Source organism: Ambystoma mexicanum, chromosome 2q (assembly GCF_040938575.1).
Source record: "Ambystoma mexicanum isolate Mex_15411 chromosome 2q, UKY_AmexF1_1, whole genome shotgun sequence".
Classification (NCBI taxonomy): domain Eukaryota; kingdom Metazoa; phylum Chordata; class Amphibia; order Caudata; family Ambystomatidae; genus Ambystoma; species Ambystoma mexicanum.
The window spans coordinates 744,611,313-744,631,162 of record NC_090924.1 but is presented as its reverse complement, the minus strand read 5'-3'; the positions used below and the strand labels follow the sequence as shown (position 1 = coordinate 744,631,162).

Sequence of the window (19,850 nt, the reverse complement as noted above, 5' to 3'; positions counted from 1 at the left end):
AGACGCAAAGCAAAAACATGTGGACTATACCTACTACGCTCAAAAGAGCGAATGCATACAATTAAATGCACCAGCGCCATACAAGTAGAAACACCAACCAAACTGCACTGACCTACACTTTGGGCACCAAGAGCGGAGGCCCTATGGTTCCTACCAACCGGCTGCAAGTGCAACGAGACCCGACGGAACACATTGAGTAAGGCACGGCAACCACTAGTTCCTAGTGCTCATATCTCTCTCTAGTCTATAAATATTACTGCAATCCCCCAAATCATTCCAGTTGGTTTTATTAATACTTTGCAACCCACTGGAATGGCTTAATGATCAAAGAGAAATCGTCCTTGAGTAAAATCTTAGTGAGGAGGAGTAGATCTGGTTGTACCTCACGAATTAGATCATAGGTTTCGAATCTGTGCTTTATTCGAATGGAGTGGACATCACCACAGTAGAATGCGAGTCATCAATAGATAGAAAGGAGTATCTGGTGCATGCCAGAAACCATACTACATGTATGTAGATAATCCAAACAGAACTAGACTGAAGGAAATTCCACAAGTACGGCCTGTACCGTAGTCGTTGGAGGGACTGGAACAGCAAAACCTGGGGCTTCTTGAAGTTCAGGAAGAAGCCAAAGCTGTGCAACAGGCTGCATATATGTAAGAGATGTGCAGATGGCTGGTATGGGGAGAGAGCTTGGAGAAGCCAACCGCCCAGGTAAGCAAAGTCATGAATGCCATCCATCCTAAAGCAAACTGCGTCCACTGCCAGCGGCTTGGTAAAGATCCTGAGTGCCGAATAGAGACCGAATGGCAGGACATTCAACTGGTGGTGGCAATTGCCCACAATCTCAGGTACTTCTTGTGTTAAATGTGAACTGGCACATGTAAGTAGGCATCCTGAAGATCAAGTGAAAGTAACAAGTCCTGTCAAATGAGAGCTTGAAGGTTCTGGGCCAGCGGTATCATTTTGAAATTGTCCTTGAATAGATACAAAATCAAGAGCCTTCGATCCAAGATTGTATGCAAGACCATGTCCTTTTTTCGGAACCAGAAGGTAAGCTGAATACCAGCGTGGTACCAGTTCTAGTGCACCCTTTTCTGGAAGCGGACGAACCCCCTCCAACATGAGAAGGTATGGAGACAAAGGAGTGCTGAAAGGAGGACGGTCTGGAGGGCGTTGAGTGAAAGGGAGACAACATCCCTGTTAACGACCTGTAAAGCCCAAGCGTCGAACATGGTACGACTGCATTCCGCGCTTAACAGGGAAATTCTCTACCCCAAATGGGGTAGACAAATGAAATCGAATTCATAGCGTATTAATACCTAGGGCGATAGAGTCCATCACTTCTTGCAGTTCCTCTGCTGCTTACCCTGGGGAAACACAGTTATTGCTTTAACGTGGGCACCTGACCTCTTCCACAGTGGGCACAGAAGTAGGAAGGTCTCTACCTTTGCTAATGGCAGGCTAAAGCACTTAGTCATAGCCTTAGAGGGTTGTATCCCCTGTAAGGAGTGGTCATGCTTGGCCCCATAAAGGTTATGCCCACCAAAAGGCACATCCACAAACTTTGCTGGTACATCCTGGGCAAACCCTGAGGCCCTCGTCCAGGAGTAACTCCTTACCCCCGTAGTCATTGACTACCCCACACAGTCAGCCGTGTCCATGTCTGACAGTTTTATTTGTCAGGATGCCTCCTTGTCATCACCGACCAGGACATCAAAGTTCTCCCTCACCTCCCTGTCTGGTAGGTGCTTGGCTGCCCCCATGACAGCAAACCAGAGGTCAAAACAACATTTGGTTAGGGCACAGGAAGCATTTACAGCCCTTTGACCTTCTTCCCCCATGCATACAACCTTTTGCTCTCTATGTCTGTAGGCAGAGAAGGAAATGTAGATTTCTTTGTGTTTGCTAGCACAACCTGCACCATCAAGCTGTTAAGGGAGGCATGGGTGGACAGAAAAGCTGGGTCAGAAGATGCATAATGGTGCTTATTTGCCAGGTCCCGGTCATCTGCGGGGATGGAAGCAAACTTTACACAGGCTTTCAATACCATATCTTTAACATCTTTATTTGTCATTTTCAAACAAGTATATGCGAGAAATTACAATACAAAGGAAACATTCCATTAAACAGAAATTGTCCATCATAGCATATACAGATAGTAAATGTCAAACATGTCCCAACATTTTATTCACAAACTGACTAAAAACAGACTTAATTCATCTTAATAACAATAAACAACTAAAACAAACGTTGTCCATATTTCCAAAGATTTAGACGAAAGAAAAAAGAACAAAAAAGCAACACTTACACACACAAATGACAACAATTACTATACCTCATCTTTGCCATTACCTAATCACTTAGATCAATGAGTTATTCACTCCGATGTTTCATTACCATACAACTCAATAAAAGGTTTCCATAAGATCCAATAAGCTTCCTCCTTACCTTTCCTTCAAAACATAACCAATTCAAAATCAGATAATATCAACATATCATTAATCCAATCCTCAACTTGCGGTTTCTTCCTGGATTTCCACACTTTCAATATCTGTTTCACCACTATTACTAAGATTCCATCTATCCAAGACCCATACAGCCGAGCTGTTAAACAATGCCCACTACTTGCTAACAGTAAGACCTGTAACGCTCCTCTTGGGAATGTGATGGACAAAATCACATCCAAACTGTCTAACACCTCACACCAAAAGGTTAGGACTCTGGGGCAGAACCACAGCATATGGAGTAAAGACCCCTTCTCTCCACCACATCCCCAACATATATTCATCAGCAACTAACCCTAATTTACACATACGTTCAGGTGTCCAATACAACCATCCCAAAATGTGTTGGTGAATAAGTGGTAGTTTGAGATCCATTTTACTGCTGTGCCCAGTCCGCCACACATGCCTCCAAACTTCATCAGTGATAATAAAACCTAAACCCACTTCCCAATTTCGTTTCAGGTTACTCCACGATTCTAACACTGAATCATCCTCTGGCATGAGTTTCAAATGCGTCGAGACTCTATGCTGTGACAAACAAAATATGGTCCATCCTGCAGGTTCTTTCTCCAATTGTGCAGATAAAATACTAAAAAGCCGGGTCAAGAGACCCTCTAATTCCCCAAACCTATTCCTTTCTCCCTCACACAAATGTAAAAGCCTTTGAAGCTCCTCAAAGGACATCAAGCGTCCATCATGCATCAAATCCCCTAATGACAAAATCCCCTTTGAAATCCAGCTTTGCCAGTACAGTTTTATTCCCCATCTGCAATGTAGGGTTATGCCAAATAGACCATTTAAGATTTAAAAGCAAATTCCCACTAAATTTAAGTAGCCACCATGTCATCAAGTTTTTAGTCATTTTAACAGTTGGCAATTTAACAGACCCCTTAGGTAATTTTTCCATTGAAAAAATACTATCCAATCGAAACAAATGTGATAAAGCATCCCTCTGACTTGCCAACCAGATCAGTTCCTGTTCTGTCCCCGCTGTCACATATAGGGTCGCCTTCTTCAGGATTAAACCCATGTAAAAAATGTTTCCAAGTTTGGATATCCAAAACCCCCTTCTTTAGTGTCTCGTAGTTAAAAAAAAAACCTTTAATGTGGATAAATACCTTTTTTAGGTTAGCTTTTGCAATCACCCGGGAGGTCTGAAATCATGCATTCACTTGCTCTTACAGTTTGCAAATATGCAGTAATTTGTCATCACATATTTTACAGTCATGGCGTCCTTTTACAACACTCGTGACCTGCGGCCACACGAGCTGGGGCACATGAATAAATGTGCGGAGGACAGTGGCAGATCAAAAGTTGCTATCTGTTAAATCCACCATCTCCATCAGATTCGGGGTTGAACGTCGGGGTTGAACGTGGAGTCAAGAACCTGGAAGCTCAGATTCCTATTCAAGGCGCCAAGAGGAACAAAGATTGAGCTGAAGGGTCCAAAGGTAAGGTCCCACTGAACCAGCATGTCTCTTTCCTAACTCTCTCAGGCAGACCTCTCCTCAGGCCTCACTCGCCTTCCTGTGGACCCGAGTCCTGCATTTCCACATCCACAGCCATTGGAACTTTCTTAGCCTTCTTCTGGGGAGCAACTGGCTCCACACCTCCATGGTGTTGGCAAGTTTGCGGCTTTTGGAAGGAGCCTCAACATCCATGGATGCCTTTTCCTTCTCCATGTGCTTAATCTTCTTTAGAAGCTTACGGTGCTGCTTTTCCGACACTCTAATATTGTCCCTAGTGCTGGATACCAATTTCTTTAGAGGGTGCGTAGCGATGAGGCCAAGGTCCTCGATGGGGCTTGCATTCTTGGCTCCTGTGATCTTGTGCTTCTGGTGTTTGCGCTTGCTCAGGACACAGCGTCGCTCGAATATGTTCTTGCCAAGGTCCTTTCTAGGTACAGTTTTGGGCTTGTTGATTTTTCCACCGGGTGCCCTGTTGGAGTAGGTCTGGATACACAGGGACTGGTGCGGATCCTGAAATCAAAGTCGCTCTTCGCACGTGTCTCGTAGTAAAATAAACTTTGGAATCTTATGAGCCTTATTCTCACCCTAGAGAAAATCCTGAAAACCTGATCAATTTCCTTTAGTAACATCTTTGAAAAGTTAAGGGGTACTGATTGCATTATATATAAAACCTTTGGCAAGAGTGACATTTTAATTGTATTCATCTTTGCCCAGATCCCTATATCTAACCTTGACCATTTTCTAATATCTCTCCTAAGAGTTTCTATCAACGTAGTCACGTTACATTTAACCATCTTTTGTACGTCCTTAATAAGGAAGATTCCCAAATATTTTACATGCGTCTCAGACCACCTACAATTACATTCAGCAAAATCCCCCCCTTCTTACAGCTGTCGAAAGCGGGAACACCTCTGTCTTATCCCAGTTGATCTTATAACCAGAAAGCCTGCCCACCCTTTCAAGGAGTTCTTTAAGAACAACACTGCCTTGTCCCGGGTCCGAGAGTACCACCACCATATTATCAGCATAAGAAAGCACTTTTACTTCAGTTTCCCCAAAGTTTAGGCTACTGATCCTCTGTTTATTCCGTATCATGGACACCAATGGTTCCAAAGCAATGTTAAATAGAAATGGCGATAGAGGGCAGCCTTGTCTCGTCCCTCTAGCAAGGTCAAAAGCATCTGATCATTCATTATTAACCCAGACAAGTGCCATAGCAGAGTTCTGTAGACAATTAACCATCCCCACAAATCTTCTCCATTGTAAATTTCAGAAAAGCCCAGTTTATTCTGTCAAATGCCTTCTCAGCATCCATAAAGATCAGAGCGACATTGACAGGTTCATTGTGGTGAAGACTTATTTTCCCAATACAACCACTCAGTCTATTAGCCATTATTTTGATAAAAAGTTTGATATCTACACTTAACAAAGATATAGGTCTATAATTCTTACACTTTTTTCTGTCTCTCCCTTCTTTTAGTATTAATGTAATCATGGGCTCAAAAAACAATCACATTTCTTATAAAACTCCACAGGCAACCCGTCCAAACCCGGAGATTTTCCCAATTGGAGTTGTCCTATTGCTACTAAAACCTCATCAACTTCAATATCTGCTTCCAATACCCTATTATCATCCAATGATATTTTCTTAATATTAATATGGTCAAATAGGTTCTCCAGATCTTGCTGTCACACTGATTCACCTTCTGTATATAAAGTTTTATAATAATTCCTAAAGCTTTCACAAATCTCAGTATTCTTCCACACCAACTGATTATTCTCATCTTCAATTCCCTGAACAAACAACCTCCCATTCATATCCTTCCATCTATTCGCCAATAATCGTCCACTTTTGTCACCAGCTTCCCAATACCTTTGATGTGTGAGAAATAAACCCCTTTTACGCCTTCAAGTTGGTCACATTTGCTAGTTGGTCACATTTGCTAGTTGTTTCCAAACAAGAATCATCTCAGACCTATCCTTAGTTCTTCCCAATCGAGCATATTTTTATTGCAATTCTGACAGTTTTGCTTCCAACATACTCAGATCATTCATGGATTTCTTCCTAAGTCAAGGTGTCCAATCAATCATATGACCTCTGAACGTTGCCTTAAAACTGTCCCATACAATCCCTTGACCAGCAGAGCCTTCGTTAATCTCAAAGAATTGGGTCATATTAGACAGTAATCCTTGTATTATATCCTTCTCCTCCAATATCCCAGTCTTTAATCTCCATTTCCTAAAGGATGGTGCCTTTATATTCATCTGTAAACAAAGATCAACCGGCGCGCGATCAGAGATTTCCCTTTCCCTAATATTGAAAGTAAGAGTTTTATCCATTAACGTTTTTGTGATCAATATATAGTCTAGTGAAAGAATTGTGCACTGGAGAAAATAAAGTGAATTCCTTCTACGAAGGATGTAATTCCCACCATATATCAACCAACCCAAATTTTTCAAGAATAAAAATGTATTCCTTACAAGTGCTCACATTAGTATATCTACACAAACTATCTATCTAACTTGTGATCTCGAACACAGTTAAAATCCCCCCCATGATAATGGTCTCACCATGCATGTCATACAAAAGTCTCGAAAATATCCTCAAAGAAACCCTTTCCAGACAAGCATGGTCCATAAATGCATCCTAAGGTGATCAATTTCCCCACCTATACTACATCCGCAAAAATCACACGGCCCTCACCATCCATCACCACGTTTGCAATCTTATATTAAACCTCTCCTAAATAGAATACTTACCCACCTGGAATAAGTAGAGTAACAATTAGACAGATCTTTATTATACCTAGAGTTAGTTAGCCCTTGCCTAGTCTCATCCGCCAAATGCGTTTTCTGTAAAAGGACCTTAGACCTCCATAATCTCGCCATCACTTTTCTTCAAGCCCTTAACATTCCATGTTACTATGGTCAAGTCATTCATACCCATCTCAAACTATCCCAAATATTCATTAACACATAGTTTAACAATATGGCATTCATAATACCACCCCATCCTTCACATAAAAGTGATGTAACACTAATCTCAAAAATATAGGCCATCAGTTTGTAAGGAAAAACATCAGAATCCCTAAATGTCAGCAAAATAATACTAAGCGAGGTGGCAATGTAAACACACAACTTCAAGACAAACATACAAACCACACACACACACACACGAGACAAAACACTGAAACACAAAGCAAAAGAAAGCAATAACAAGATGAAATCCTGAAAAGATCTTCCAGGAGACAATGAGTACCAACCATCTCCATACCTCCTACATTCCAACCCAATCCCTCCAAGGTTGTACCCGTCATATACACTACAAATATACATACCATATCTTACCTTATCTATACTTAATAAAGCACATCGTACGCCTGAGGGCATCATGGAGCTAAAACTGCAGAGGGGACAGTCAACCATAAGAGTCAAAGAGTACTAGAAAAGGAAGGTTTTCAGAGCGGGCCGAGAAGAGAGGTGGTCCTCAATGGCATGCAGACAGAGAGGAAGAGAATTCCACGCTTTAGCCGCAGCCACTGAGAAGGCACAGCAACCGACCCGAGAAAGTCTAATCCTAAAAGGCTGCACAGTTTTCAAAGATTGCGAGCAGAGTGACCTGCTGGGTTTAAAGGGGCAGAAATTTGTTTGAAGGTATTTTGCTCCTGTTTTGTAGAAAGCTTTATGAACCAGACACAGCAACTTTAATTTAATGCGCTGTTCAACTGGAAGCCGGTGAAGCTGGCGTAAAAACAGCATCATATTGGTGCCGAACGGAGGGTGGAGTACTGCTCTTGCTGCTATATTCTGCTACAATTGCAGACGGTGGAGCAAGTGTTGGGGAGATCCAAATACAGCGCGTTACAGAAATCGATATTGCTAATTACCAAGCATGATACCACAGTAGCATGGAATTTAGGTGGAATACAAGGGAGGACTTTTCGTAGGGTTCGCAATTTGAAATGAGCCTTCTGACAGGAAAGAGATACCTGTTCGGGCATAGATAGTGAGGCTGTAATTTTAACAACGAGATCCTTCATCGAGGAAACGCGAGGAGGAAAAGGACCAAGGCTCGGCCAGAACTCAGGAGTCCAGAATGAAGAGGCGATAGCAGTGCCAACCACCAGCACCTCAGTCTTCTCACCATTCAACTTAAGGCAGTTCAGGGCCATCCAATGGCTGACTGCCTTTGAGCAACTCATCAGACGACCAGCCATCTGAGGCTGAGTTAGATCAAGCTGCACAATAATTTGCTTGTCGTCAGCGTAGGAGTAGCACAAAAAACTGTGTGCGTGGATTATGCCAAGAAGTGGCTGAATATACATGTTGAACAAAGTGGGAGACAATGATGAGCCCTGAGAGACTCCACACAGCAATGGGACAGGAAGGGAGTGAAAAGATGTCAAGGACACATATTGTGAACACCCTGCCAAAAAGGAGGAGAACCAGGCCAAAACCGGACCAGAAAGGCTTACAGAGGAGAGAATAGCGATCAGGGTAGGGTGCTCAATGTGTCAAATGCCGCCGATAGATCTAACAAAATCAGGACCCCCACCCCACCCTGGTCTACCAATCGCGCCAGATCATCAACAACTGACACCAGAACCGATTCAGTGTCTCGATCAGGGCGGAAACCTGATTAAAAAGGATCAAACAAACCAGACAATTCCCAAAAAGTACTACAGAGAGAAGAAACCAGGGATTCAAGCAGCTTCATTAAAAAGGGAAGCAGAGAGATAGGATGAAGGTTAGACAAGACTAGTGGGTCCAAACCTGGCTTCTTCAGCAACGGAATTACAAGAGCGTGCTTGAGATTGTCAGGGATCACCCCTGACGAAAGTGTCATTGACAGCTCTAGTTAGCCACAGAGCAATGTCATCGGAAACATTTTTCAAGACTGAGAGCGGAATGGGATCGCTGGGCGACGCTGATTTTAAACTTTTCATAGCCGCCAGAACCTCCTCGTCAGAAAAGACCAGGAAGGAGGACCAAAGATCAACTGCTGGGTCCAGAGTGGTGCGAGAACCAAATAATGGCCCAAGCTGCAGCACCTGAGGACAAGTCAAAAGGATGGCCTTACGAATAGTGGCTATCTTATCATCAAAGAAAGATGAGAGTCACAGAGTTCCTGTGAGGAGGGGGTAGTGGACTGTGATTTGGCTTGCACAGTTAATGATTGAACGGCCGCAAATAAGATTTTAGGTTAATCGATGGCCTGTTCAATTTTAGTGCTAAAAAAGACTTGTTTGGCCAACAAGATTGCTTTTTGGTATTTAACAGTGGCAAGACAATAAAGAACTCTGCCGGATGGCAAGTAGGCCATCCTCTATTCTCTTTCCACCTGTCTGCAGTGAAGTTTAAGAATTTTAAACTCTGCTGTGAACCAGGGCTCATAGCAATGAGACTTCACAAGACAGCGTTTACAGGGTGCAAGGGTATGTGCCACCAACCTAAACGTCTGGGAAACAGTTGTCAGTGTGCAGTGGGGGACATTAGTGCAACCCTTCAAAATCAGACAACTAAGGGTCTGAGAAGGGGCAGAATGCCAACAAGGCTTCGAGATAAACTGCCAAGAGCAAGAAGAAGGAGAAACCACTGCGGTCGTAGAAAAGGGGAGCACCATGTGATCAGACCAAACCATAGCCTCTACTGCCAGATTAAAATGCAGAAAGGTTTCCTTTCATGGGGCTTCATCTACAATGTCTAAGTTCAGTGACAAATTGAGGGAATTCGTCCCTTCTCCCCCAGGGGCAGCACCCCATGTGAGGCTAGGTGAGGTCAGCCTGCTCCTCAATACCCTCTCTAGGGGTCAAGGCAGGTGAGACCTGTAAGGAAGGCATGGTATCAACAGTAAGACAGACACAAGTGACCACAGTTCAAGGGTGTTTATTGAACTTTCATAAGTTTGATAAACGCCTATCTAAACCTAAATCTAATGGGAGCAAGCTATGACCATCAAATAATAATAATGCAGTCTTAGTGGAGTCTTGTCAAAATAAAAGGGCCTATACTAAAAGAAACTATTGCCAATCCTTGCCGCTAATTTACAAATAGTGTGGGGGAATGCTCATGAAAAATAAAGAAGTGTTCACAAAATTATATGTCCGGTTGTTCTGTCCGTTGGCCTCCCTTCCACACCTTTTCAGCACGGGGCAAGGCGGTTCACTCGAGCAAAGCACACATTCTTGCTTCTTCAACACAAGGATACAGTTCCATTTCCAGTAACAGGGCCTTCTGTGCCCAAGTATCTTTTCTCATCAAAGTCTCTTGATACAGAAGGCCTGATGTACAAAACAAATAAGATACACAGTTATTTTCTTCCTACAAGTATTGAAGGTGGGTGCTTCACCCTCGATCCCCCTCAGATCCCTGCTATTTTATGATCGTTACTGCGGAACCCCCTTTTTCGGGCTCAGACCCCACTTTTTACAGAATATTCGTTTTCTCGGGTGACTCGCGGTTCATGGCGGAACCCCCTCAGCCGGGCTCCCCCTCAGCCGGGCTCAGATCCTCCTTTTCCAATTAGTTTACTTCAGCCGGGCTCGGACCAACTGCAGATCCCCCTTGGTTTATCGAAGACTTTCGAATGTGCACAGTATTTAACTTGACGCGTTGCAGGACCACTTCGATACAAACGTCCGTTTTACAATACCGTTGCCATTCAGTTGAATACCTAACAGAGTCCTTCGAATGAGCACACACATGGCACCGGACCACTCTGTATACGTTATCTCACTTGGCCTCACAAGTTAATTCATCCTTTGGTTTCCAATTGTATTTGCTTCGCTCATCACATGCGTTTCACACTGTCCTCTTTGGATTTCTTCGTACAATGCTGCTTTCAACCTTGGTTCAAACACAAGCTGGTTTGGTATCAGTCTCTCCAACACACCGGCTGTGCTGCCTTTACTGGCGCTGCTTTGTTGTAGGAGCCAAGGACAGTACCACAGCGGCAATCACTCCTCCCAGCCTTGGTTATCGATGAGGGAGAGCCACGGGCACCTTCGATGGACAGTGCAGGTTTATTCAGCCTTAGTTCCCGATCTTAGGCTTCTTACTTTCCAAGGTTAACGAAAGTAACAGTCAAAGTAACTGTCTTTAATGGTCAAGGGCACTTCCCTCCTTGCAACCCTCTCTGGTCTTGCCGTCTTTTTCCTTGTATTAAAATGCCATCTTGAAACTGCTGTTTCCTTGTGTACTTTTCCTCACCTCAGAGTGTGCTTTCGTGCTTCGCCTTTAATCCGTGCAGGGAAGTGTGATGGAATCAGGTGTGTGTAATGATTAGTAATTGCCATGTCGGGTATACAGCTCTGGTGTTAGTCTGTTGTCGCTCATGGTGAAATGTCCGTGAGAAAGTGTTCGTGTCAGGAAAGGGGGGGCTAGGGCGGTGGAGTTCGTAGGTATCCTTCCTGGTAGGATGGCAAAAAGGTGTTACGGGGAAGGGGATACCGCGTCTCACCCTCCCGTGCCCCACTTCCACTGCCCAAAGACCCCTCATCCAGGTTATCCTCCCACACTGGTCCACCCCCAGGAACTGTATCTAAAAGCGATGGGTATATAGTAATATTATCCCCATAAATAATGTTGCCATACATAAAGTCGGCAGGAAATGGCATAGGCAACATTATTTAGGGGGATAATATATGGGGTAAATGGGAGCAGGGGTGTCCCCCGCGCCATTTAAAACAATGTGCGGGTTGCGGGGGTCTTCCCCGCAGGTACCATGGGGTAATATTGCCACAAAAAAATGGCACCATTCTTGTATGGTGACATTTTTGCAGGGATATTACCACATGGAACCAAGCAATGGCCATGCCCTGGACACCTGGATGACATAACCGGGGACTATCGGGTGAGACAATTTCAGGTTTCTCACAGACCTCACTGGGAGAAATTCCCCCTTTGGGGACAAGGACTCCTGTTCCTGTGAGGAACTCCATTCACCAGTAAGCCTAATGTCATACCTAGGATTATCAAATCTTGTCAAACAAAAACTGCGCCGAAGAAGATGCTGAAGGAAAGGAAAAATAAAATATCTCTTTAATGCAAACTGACCAATCTACGGAGATGAGTGGACTGAGAGAAAAACACTCGTCATATAAGGAAGGGGAATGAGTTTGGAGAGCGAGAAAGCAGGATGTCTCCACGCAGGGGGAAGTACCCTGCTGTGTAAGCCTGAGACGAGGTGGGACAATCTTGGGATGCGGAATGTGCTAAATCCAAACTTGTTGTCGGGCAAGTGACCCAACGCTGAACTGTGAGCATACTGAAAAGCTGGAGAGAAGAAGAATCAGTGGTGATGTGACCTGGGAGTCAGGGTGGGCAGCGGACTAGTGCAACAATGCAGAGACCATCTGAGTACCGACGCTGCAGCTCCCTGGTGAAATACAGAAGAGAATAGAAGAGGTGTGAGGACCGCAGGAAGGGGACGCAGATAATGCTGGCACACAAGCTCAGCGAAGAACTGGAACTGTTGCCAGACCCATACGAGTCCCAGGTCCGTTTCCAAAGAAGAGAGAAGGTAACGGGGGCGCAGAGGCATGGGGAGAATAACGAGGAAAGTAACATGGAACTAATAACTCGTCTCAGTACCAAAGAATAGTTACTATATGTGAACTGTGATGAAAAAAGTATAACGCTTAGTGAAGGAGAATTGGATACAAAAGAATTACTATTGTCAAAGGTGAAGAGTGATAGTTTATGGAAAAGAACAAGAGTATTCACAGGAGGGGAGGAAAGTAGAAATACAGTACATTTACTAAATGTGAACTTTGATTAAAAAAAAGAAGGAAAGAAAAACGTTCCCAGAGAGGGACTCGCATGAAAGAGAGAGAAACCTTATAATGTGAATACAAAAGAGAGAGATAGAGAAAGAGATCCTGAAAGAAGGTGACAGCCATGGAACATATTCCTATATGGGAAAGAAAGGGAAGCCTGTGAGATACCCAAAGCAAAAGGGTGTGAAATAAATAAAAGAGAATATCAAAAGTTAAAGGCATACTTATCCTATACAACCAAACAAGTGGAAAAAGGCAAAGACTTGCCTAAAGTGGAATATAAACTGTTGGAACTGATAAAGAACTGTGTAAAGACTGGAGGGGTGTCTGTACTTCTGCTCTCTATATGGTAGAGGAAAGGCCCAAAGGACCCCAACCAAGATTCTCTATTACGTTAGCAATGGACGAGCAATCAAGGCCTAGCTTCTCAGGAGGTGATGCTGGCTGGTTCTTAAGTACAGTGTAGTCCCCAAGCACACACAACGGAATGTCCACACACTGTATTAGTTAAAACACAGTCTTTATATAATTAAGGTTCAAGGTTATGTACACAATCACAATAACTCACTTTGTACTCAGTTAATCTACAATGGCAAATATATGCAGCTGTAAGTGGTACCACAATTATTATCAGATTTCATTAAAGTGCATCAACTGTACTCTGGTCAAATGTCACACAAATCAATTAATAAAGGTAATCAACAATAGACATAGGAGGGAACGCAGTTGGTTAGAACAATTGGCAGAATACTGGCCCCTACCACTAGACACAGTTCTGTGTGGAGACCCCCCACCTGGGCAACCTGTAAAATAAAGATACACTACAAGCCCAGTCCATATATTGTTCAATAAGTCTTATTTCCTTCTACAATGTTTCTACCACCCCAACGTACCTCGAATAGCAGAGTGCGACGAGTCGTCGACGGATCCTTCTTGAGCGGCTCCCTTTAAAGCAGGAGCCACGGATTGTCGAGCTCCCTCGAAGAATGTGAACTCGGCGTCGAGGCGGCAGCTTCGGCCCTGGCGGTGCTCGTCAACGACGGGTCGAAGACGTCCTTCAAGGAAGAGGTGTGCGGGGCACCTCGATGTCGATAGTTCGGGACCGCAAAGAGATTGTGAAGAACTGAAACCCAGCAAGGGCGTCGAATCGTCCGGCGTCTCTACGGTCTTTGGGTGGCGGGAACCCACCGGCGGATGCTCCTCGGCACGTCGAAGGCCTGGCCTGCTCCGGCGGGATAAGGCGGTCAGCGGTGCGGATGAGCACGTCTGGGAATCAAAGGGAGCGTTGCAGCTCCGGTCGTCGATGGCACGGCGTCAAGCGGTCCCCTCTTCTGGGCAACACGGCTTCGACGGGCCTCCAGCGGTTATAGCAAACCTGCAAACCCTGATCGAAGACGGTGGACGGAATGTCCGGTGCTTATCTTCGTTCGCCTTGGCGGTCCCCGTCTCCGGGAGGCAGCCTGTCGAGGGTTTGACAACCAGGGCGCTTCGGCGAAGGTTAGCGGAGCTCGGGAAGAGGGCACCTAACCAGGTCCTCTCTTGGATCAGTTTCGACAGCTCAACGGCTTTCGGATATCGGCGAAGGGAGACCACAGTCAACCTCCTTCTTCAGGCTCGGTTGTTGAGATCAAGCGTCAGTTTCAACTTCAGATTCTGAACGAATTCTAGCAGTGAGAGGCCCCCAGATATACTCGTTCATCTCCCATTCATTCTGCTGGGTCACACTCGGGCAACCAATCACTCAGAAGGGCATGCAGCAGTCAGCCAGCCAATCAGGCATACAGTGCATTCAGGCCATTCTCCTCCCTCTCAGACACTAACAAGGAATGTGTATTGGGACAAGTACCCAGCCATTCAACACTACACACTGCATTTATACTAGTTTTGGCCGGGCTGTCTCAGTCATCGTGTTTCATAGTAGAAACCAGACATCCACAACAAGAAGTGCATATTGGTCACACACTCCATTCACCCAGGTCCCGCCCACAGGGTGTACCCCCAACATACAGTCACTCTAAGGCTCCAGCCAGTCTGACCTGGACTTCTCTACAATACCATATATGGAACACAGCCAGACAGGGGGAAAGGACTGAGTCGGGGCTTCCCAGGTCTTTGGGAAAACAAGGTAACAGGCAACAGAAAGCAAGAGGCCACAGGGGCCATCTTGTTGCCTATCAGGAATCAACTGATTCCAATGGCAGGGCCTGGGTATCCCAAAATGGAGGATACTCCGAGCACCTGTCAAATTCAGCATGGAGCTGCCACCAGCCCATACCCTGCTCTGTGGGCCACACACAGGTGCCCAATAACATACACTAAGGGTACAGGGTTGTACCCTAACCCATGGGTGCCATTAGGGTATCCAATGGGTCTGTACACCAAACCAAAAATAGGAAGAGCTGCAGTGCCAGGAGTCCCACATGGACTCCTGGGCAGAACACAATACAGAACACAAATGAAAAAGGACTACAGGACAAGGACAGGGAGGCCCTGTCCTACCAATGCATTTCCAGTATCACAAACTGTCAAAGAAAAGAGCATTTATCAAGAGAACTAGTGCTGAGAGCACGAAGCAGGAGAAGGGAGTCATTATCCTGCCTTTATTTTGTTAAGATAAGTGATAGGGTCAGATAGTACCAGTTTTAGACAGCAGACAGATTATTTTTGGACATTGAGAAGAGGATGACTGACGAGCACCTTAGTTATTCTTTCGGTAGGGTACACCCTATACCCATAGGGATAGCTAGGCCTTTCTGACTATAATTTAATAAAACTTGCCTAAAATGCCCTTAAAGAGCTTGTGTCCTTCTTCTAACCTGTCATAGTTCGCACTGAACTTTTGGCCTAGAAGGGGTTGACAAGCCCAGTGTCTCGATCACTTTGGGCACTAGTAGTTGGAACAAAGCCTGTGGCTTCCCACAAGTCGGCACTGGTAAAATGCCCAATTCCAGTGATGCGTCCAGAACACTGGCCTCCTGCAAGTCAGAAGCCAGCTGCAACAACCCCCCTTTACTCTCACAATAGAACTCTCCCGGAAGTCCCTCATTTCGCAAGATCATAGTTTACCCCTAACAGGATGGGATCTCCATCTTCGTAGAAGAATTTTCCCATCTTTGACACAAATTGCCCCATAGGAAACCGAGCATTCACCAGCATCCAGGCGCAGATGACACTGAGGTGAGCGGAGCCAGCCAGTTGATGCCCAAGGGTGGGGCATTTGTGCGCAGACACACTTCTTCACCTGTAGAAATGGGGGTCGAGCCCTCAGGCATGTGGACGTGGTCCTTCGCAGGATCCTTGCTTGCTTATCCAAGCGTGGTGGGTCCTGATGGAACAGACAACACCTTCAGCTGAAAAGCCTCCCATTCTGCCGTCCATCCCAGCAGAATTGGGTGGGAAACTACTTGCTGAGCACTTTCTGGCTATTTCCTGGAGTAGTGCATACTCTTCTTTGAAGAAGAGTGCTGCAGACAGGAACTGCTAGGTGAACAGGACCTCTTGAGATGCTTCTTTTTCTTCTTTGTCTTCCAGTATGGGGACCAGTCTTACCAACTTTCGCTCGGGGCCCTTAGCTAGCGAACACAATCTCTTATCTTTTTCCTTGTGGAAAAAGGCATCGAGTTGCGCAGCCCGCTTCCGGAGAGGCTTTGGATGCACCTACTTGTACGACACCCGGTACTGGCAGTCGTGCTTCTCTCTCAAACAATAAAGACAGATCTTGTGGGGATCGGAGACTGACATTTGCCAACCACAGTCCATACAGGGCTTGAAGCCCTAGAACTTCACAGGATAAGGCATTAGCAAATCTTAGAGTAGCAGTGTTCCTGAAGCTCACAGAGCACACAGAAAAAGGAAAGTTAGCCATCGGATGCAGCGCCTTGATATATACTGACCCCAAAATCAGATCCAGTGCGAGGCACAAAGGCGTCAAGACGTGAGCCAGGTTGCAGAAAAGATTCCAAAGATCACCAGTGCAGTAGATATGATATCAAAGATGAGGAATCTGTGAGAGGAACCAATATATTAGAACTGGATATGATCCTTCCTCATTGACCGGGGTATTGCTAGGCTGAAAAAGATCTGGGGCTACGCTAATTTTGGGACTGTCGGGACTGAGGGCTAGCTAGCCTTTTTGGTTGTAACCCCCTGAGTGTCTATCTGGGGCTACAACCAAAAGACCCAGGGCTATAGCCCCCTCAGCCCCCCCCTAGCAATGCCTCTGCCCATTGATAGAACCCAGTGTGTAATAACTGAAACTGTTCATTCCACATTTAAGAAGTGCCTCTTTCCTTTACCTATCTCCACTGCCGGCCTGCATAAGAAATCTCACTCTCTCAGTCCAAAACTATGCAGGTTTCAATCAGTTCATTCTAAAAATTACCAATAACATAACCTCCTCTATCAACATTGCTGAATGCATTCAAAAACCTGATGACTTGATGGCACAAAACCACTTACTATTAAATGGTCATGTCTCGGAAACCCATTTTATTCCCTAACCTCACAATAGACAATTCACACACTGCCCTCTTCTTTCTCCACTTCGCCAGAAGTTAGAAACCTAGGCATTATAAAGTACACAAAGTTCTGGTATGTGTAATTACATAATTTTTGACACTATCGATAATGGTACACTATTTACATGTGCAGTGGTCTATATTGAAATATTCTTTTTGGATTATGATGTGAATAACTATCCAACAGAAAAATGTGGAAACTGTGATATGATATTACATGATTAATAATCAGTGCCTAAGAGCCCTGACGATGGACATATGTCCCAAATGCATTGGCAATGATAAAAATTGGGCACTGACATGTCAGGCAACAAATAAATAAGCTAAGACACTGGAGTATCATAATATATACTGCGCTATACTTTGATTTCATTTTTTGGAATAAACTGAAACAGCAGTGTTTTGAAAGCTATAAAGTGTGACAAACATTAATATACTCCGGAAGGAGAATTACGAGTGAGCACACTCTGGGACGGAGGGTACTCCGTTCCTATTTTTCAAGTTTGTTGTTTATAATCTAGTGACAAGGCTACAGGGTGTGCTCCTATCAAAATTAGTATATATGAATTATAGCATTTGAACATATTTAAACATTGCGGTGCCCACCCCCACCCCCAACCTACCCTCCCCTCCCATTTCGGTTTATTGCCAAACAAGATTCTGCCATCTAAAATCTAAAAATCTTAAGGAGACTTTACTTTTCTGGCATTTTCTCAGAAATACACTGCAATCACTGAAATCCTTATCACCAGACTAATTATGCCAACAGTCCATTTGTGGATGCACCTATTTATTTCATAGCCAGACTTCAAAGAGTACAAAACGCAGCTGCACAAACGCTCTTGCGAACTTGATTCAGAACACACCTCTCCAGGCTTTATGTCCCTCCATTGGCTCCTGGAGGGGATAAAAATCTCCTTCAATACCCTCTGCATTACATTTAGAGTTATTCACCCCGAAATACCGGAGATCCAGGAAAATAAACATATTGCACTCTTGGAACATCCTCACCACTGACACCGATAGTCCATCACTTCTCCCCACAAAAGTTAGGACAATCATCCTTCTCCCAATTGGCTCCCAAACTTTGGAATTCTATTCCTTCTGATAGCAGAGCACTGCAACATATTCAGGATGTTCTGTCTCTTTACCTGCTAGCTACACTTGAACCAACACTACTCAATCTAGATGGAATCCATTCATATGACACTTGACACCATAACTTAAACTTTCACAGTGTACAGCAACTGCTCACCCACCTCTTACAAATCAGACTTCCCACTGCAACCCGGGAAACAGCACTTCCTTCATCTTCTCACATGAGATCTATGCTGCACATTTTACTGACTTTTTTAGTCTGTATTTGATTTTATGTTCCTCTTACCTGATTTCAACTGCCGTTTGTTACAAACTCATAATACTCTATGTACAACTAAACCTCTTTGATCCGTACAATAGGATGGCTTCCAAATCTGAATTTCTATTCTTCAAGAAAATAAAAAAGGCAGCAAGACCGATATGCTGTGAAAGTTTGATGAATCACATAACTCTGATTATCATACCCCATACTTCTTGGACAAAACCCTTTGCCCTGTTAGTACCATACTATACGTAGAGATCTACAGTATACCCAGTAGATTATCTCTCATACATTATTAGTCCTCTCTTAGGACTTCTCTCTGACATAAAAAACCCTTTCAGGCAAAACTCACTCTAATTACATCTGCATAACATATATATAATATTCATCCCATCACACCTTACTGCTAGCATACAATATTCTGCACTATTAATTTTCCAGAATTATATTCTTATAACCTATGAGCTATATAGTCTTTCTTTCGTTATCATTTCCCCGTGCGACGATGGGATGACTACACTTGTAACTTACTCTTGCTTGCCTTTTAAGGCACAATGTTTTTATATTGAAGCATCCCTCTTTGTCTTTCTCATTGTCAAATCCTCTTTCCCAGTGTGCTCCATTTCCCTACGCTTCTCCCTACCTCAGAATAAAAGTCTGATGATACCCAGGCGGGGTCACATTATGCCATCCTATCTGACAAGGTCAGGCACCGCAAGACCACTACAATGGTGATGGGCACATTATAAATACTGGCCAACAGAACATCACTTATGGAGACATACACCAATAAATCACCTCTTGAGAGTGAGGGTCCTTGATGGGCTAATCAACAGACCTCAATGGTATTGCATAACTTACCTTTTGGTGATCTCGACCAAGCACATAAAAGGTGCAAGAGGTGCAATCAGCACAAAAAAAACAATAAAAATAAATACAGTAAACCCAACAATGCCCAAAGAAAGTTATAAGAATAGCCAATTTTATTATCTAACATTACATAGATTTTGAAGAAAATTAGCAACACCACCTATGACAAATATTTGTAACCTTTATAATAAAAGTAAATGGGGAGTGTTAATCAATGAAAAAGTGACAACAAAACTAAAAAAAATGAGACTATGTGACAGCTCACCAGACAGGGATCTACTCAAAAATGTCCATGACCAAGTCATACCTTCAATTGGATTTAAGGTCCCAGGTGACCAAGGTCAGAAAAG

The 19,850-nt window shown here is 44.2% G+C and overlaps 2 protein-coding genes across 2 annotated transcripts in view; both read right to left on the bottom strand.

Moving 5' to 3' along the window:
* The window catches only part of UBE3C (ubiquitin protein ligase E3C), a 2,658,557-nt gene that overhangs the window by 1,326,927 nt on the left and 1,311,780 nt on the right, over positions 1-19,850 (bottom strand). The window lies entirely within an intron of this gene.
* Positions 3,599-5,071, bottom strand: LOC138570335 (uncharacterized). The gene is made up of 2 exons (XM_069649110.1): positions 4,865-5,071; positions 3,599-4,459 (listed from the first exon to the last, which is right to left on the bottom strand). The coding sequence occupies exons 1-2, from the start codon at positions 5,069-5,071 to the stop codon at positions 4,016-4,018; spliced, it is 651 nt and encodes a 216-aa protein (XP_069505211.1). The 3' UTR covers positions 3,599-4,015.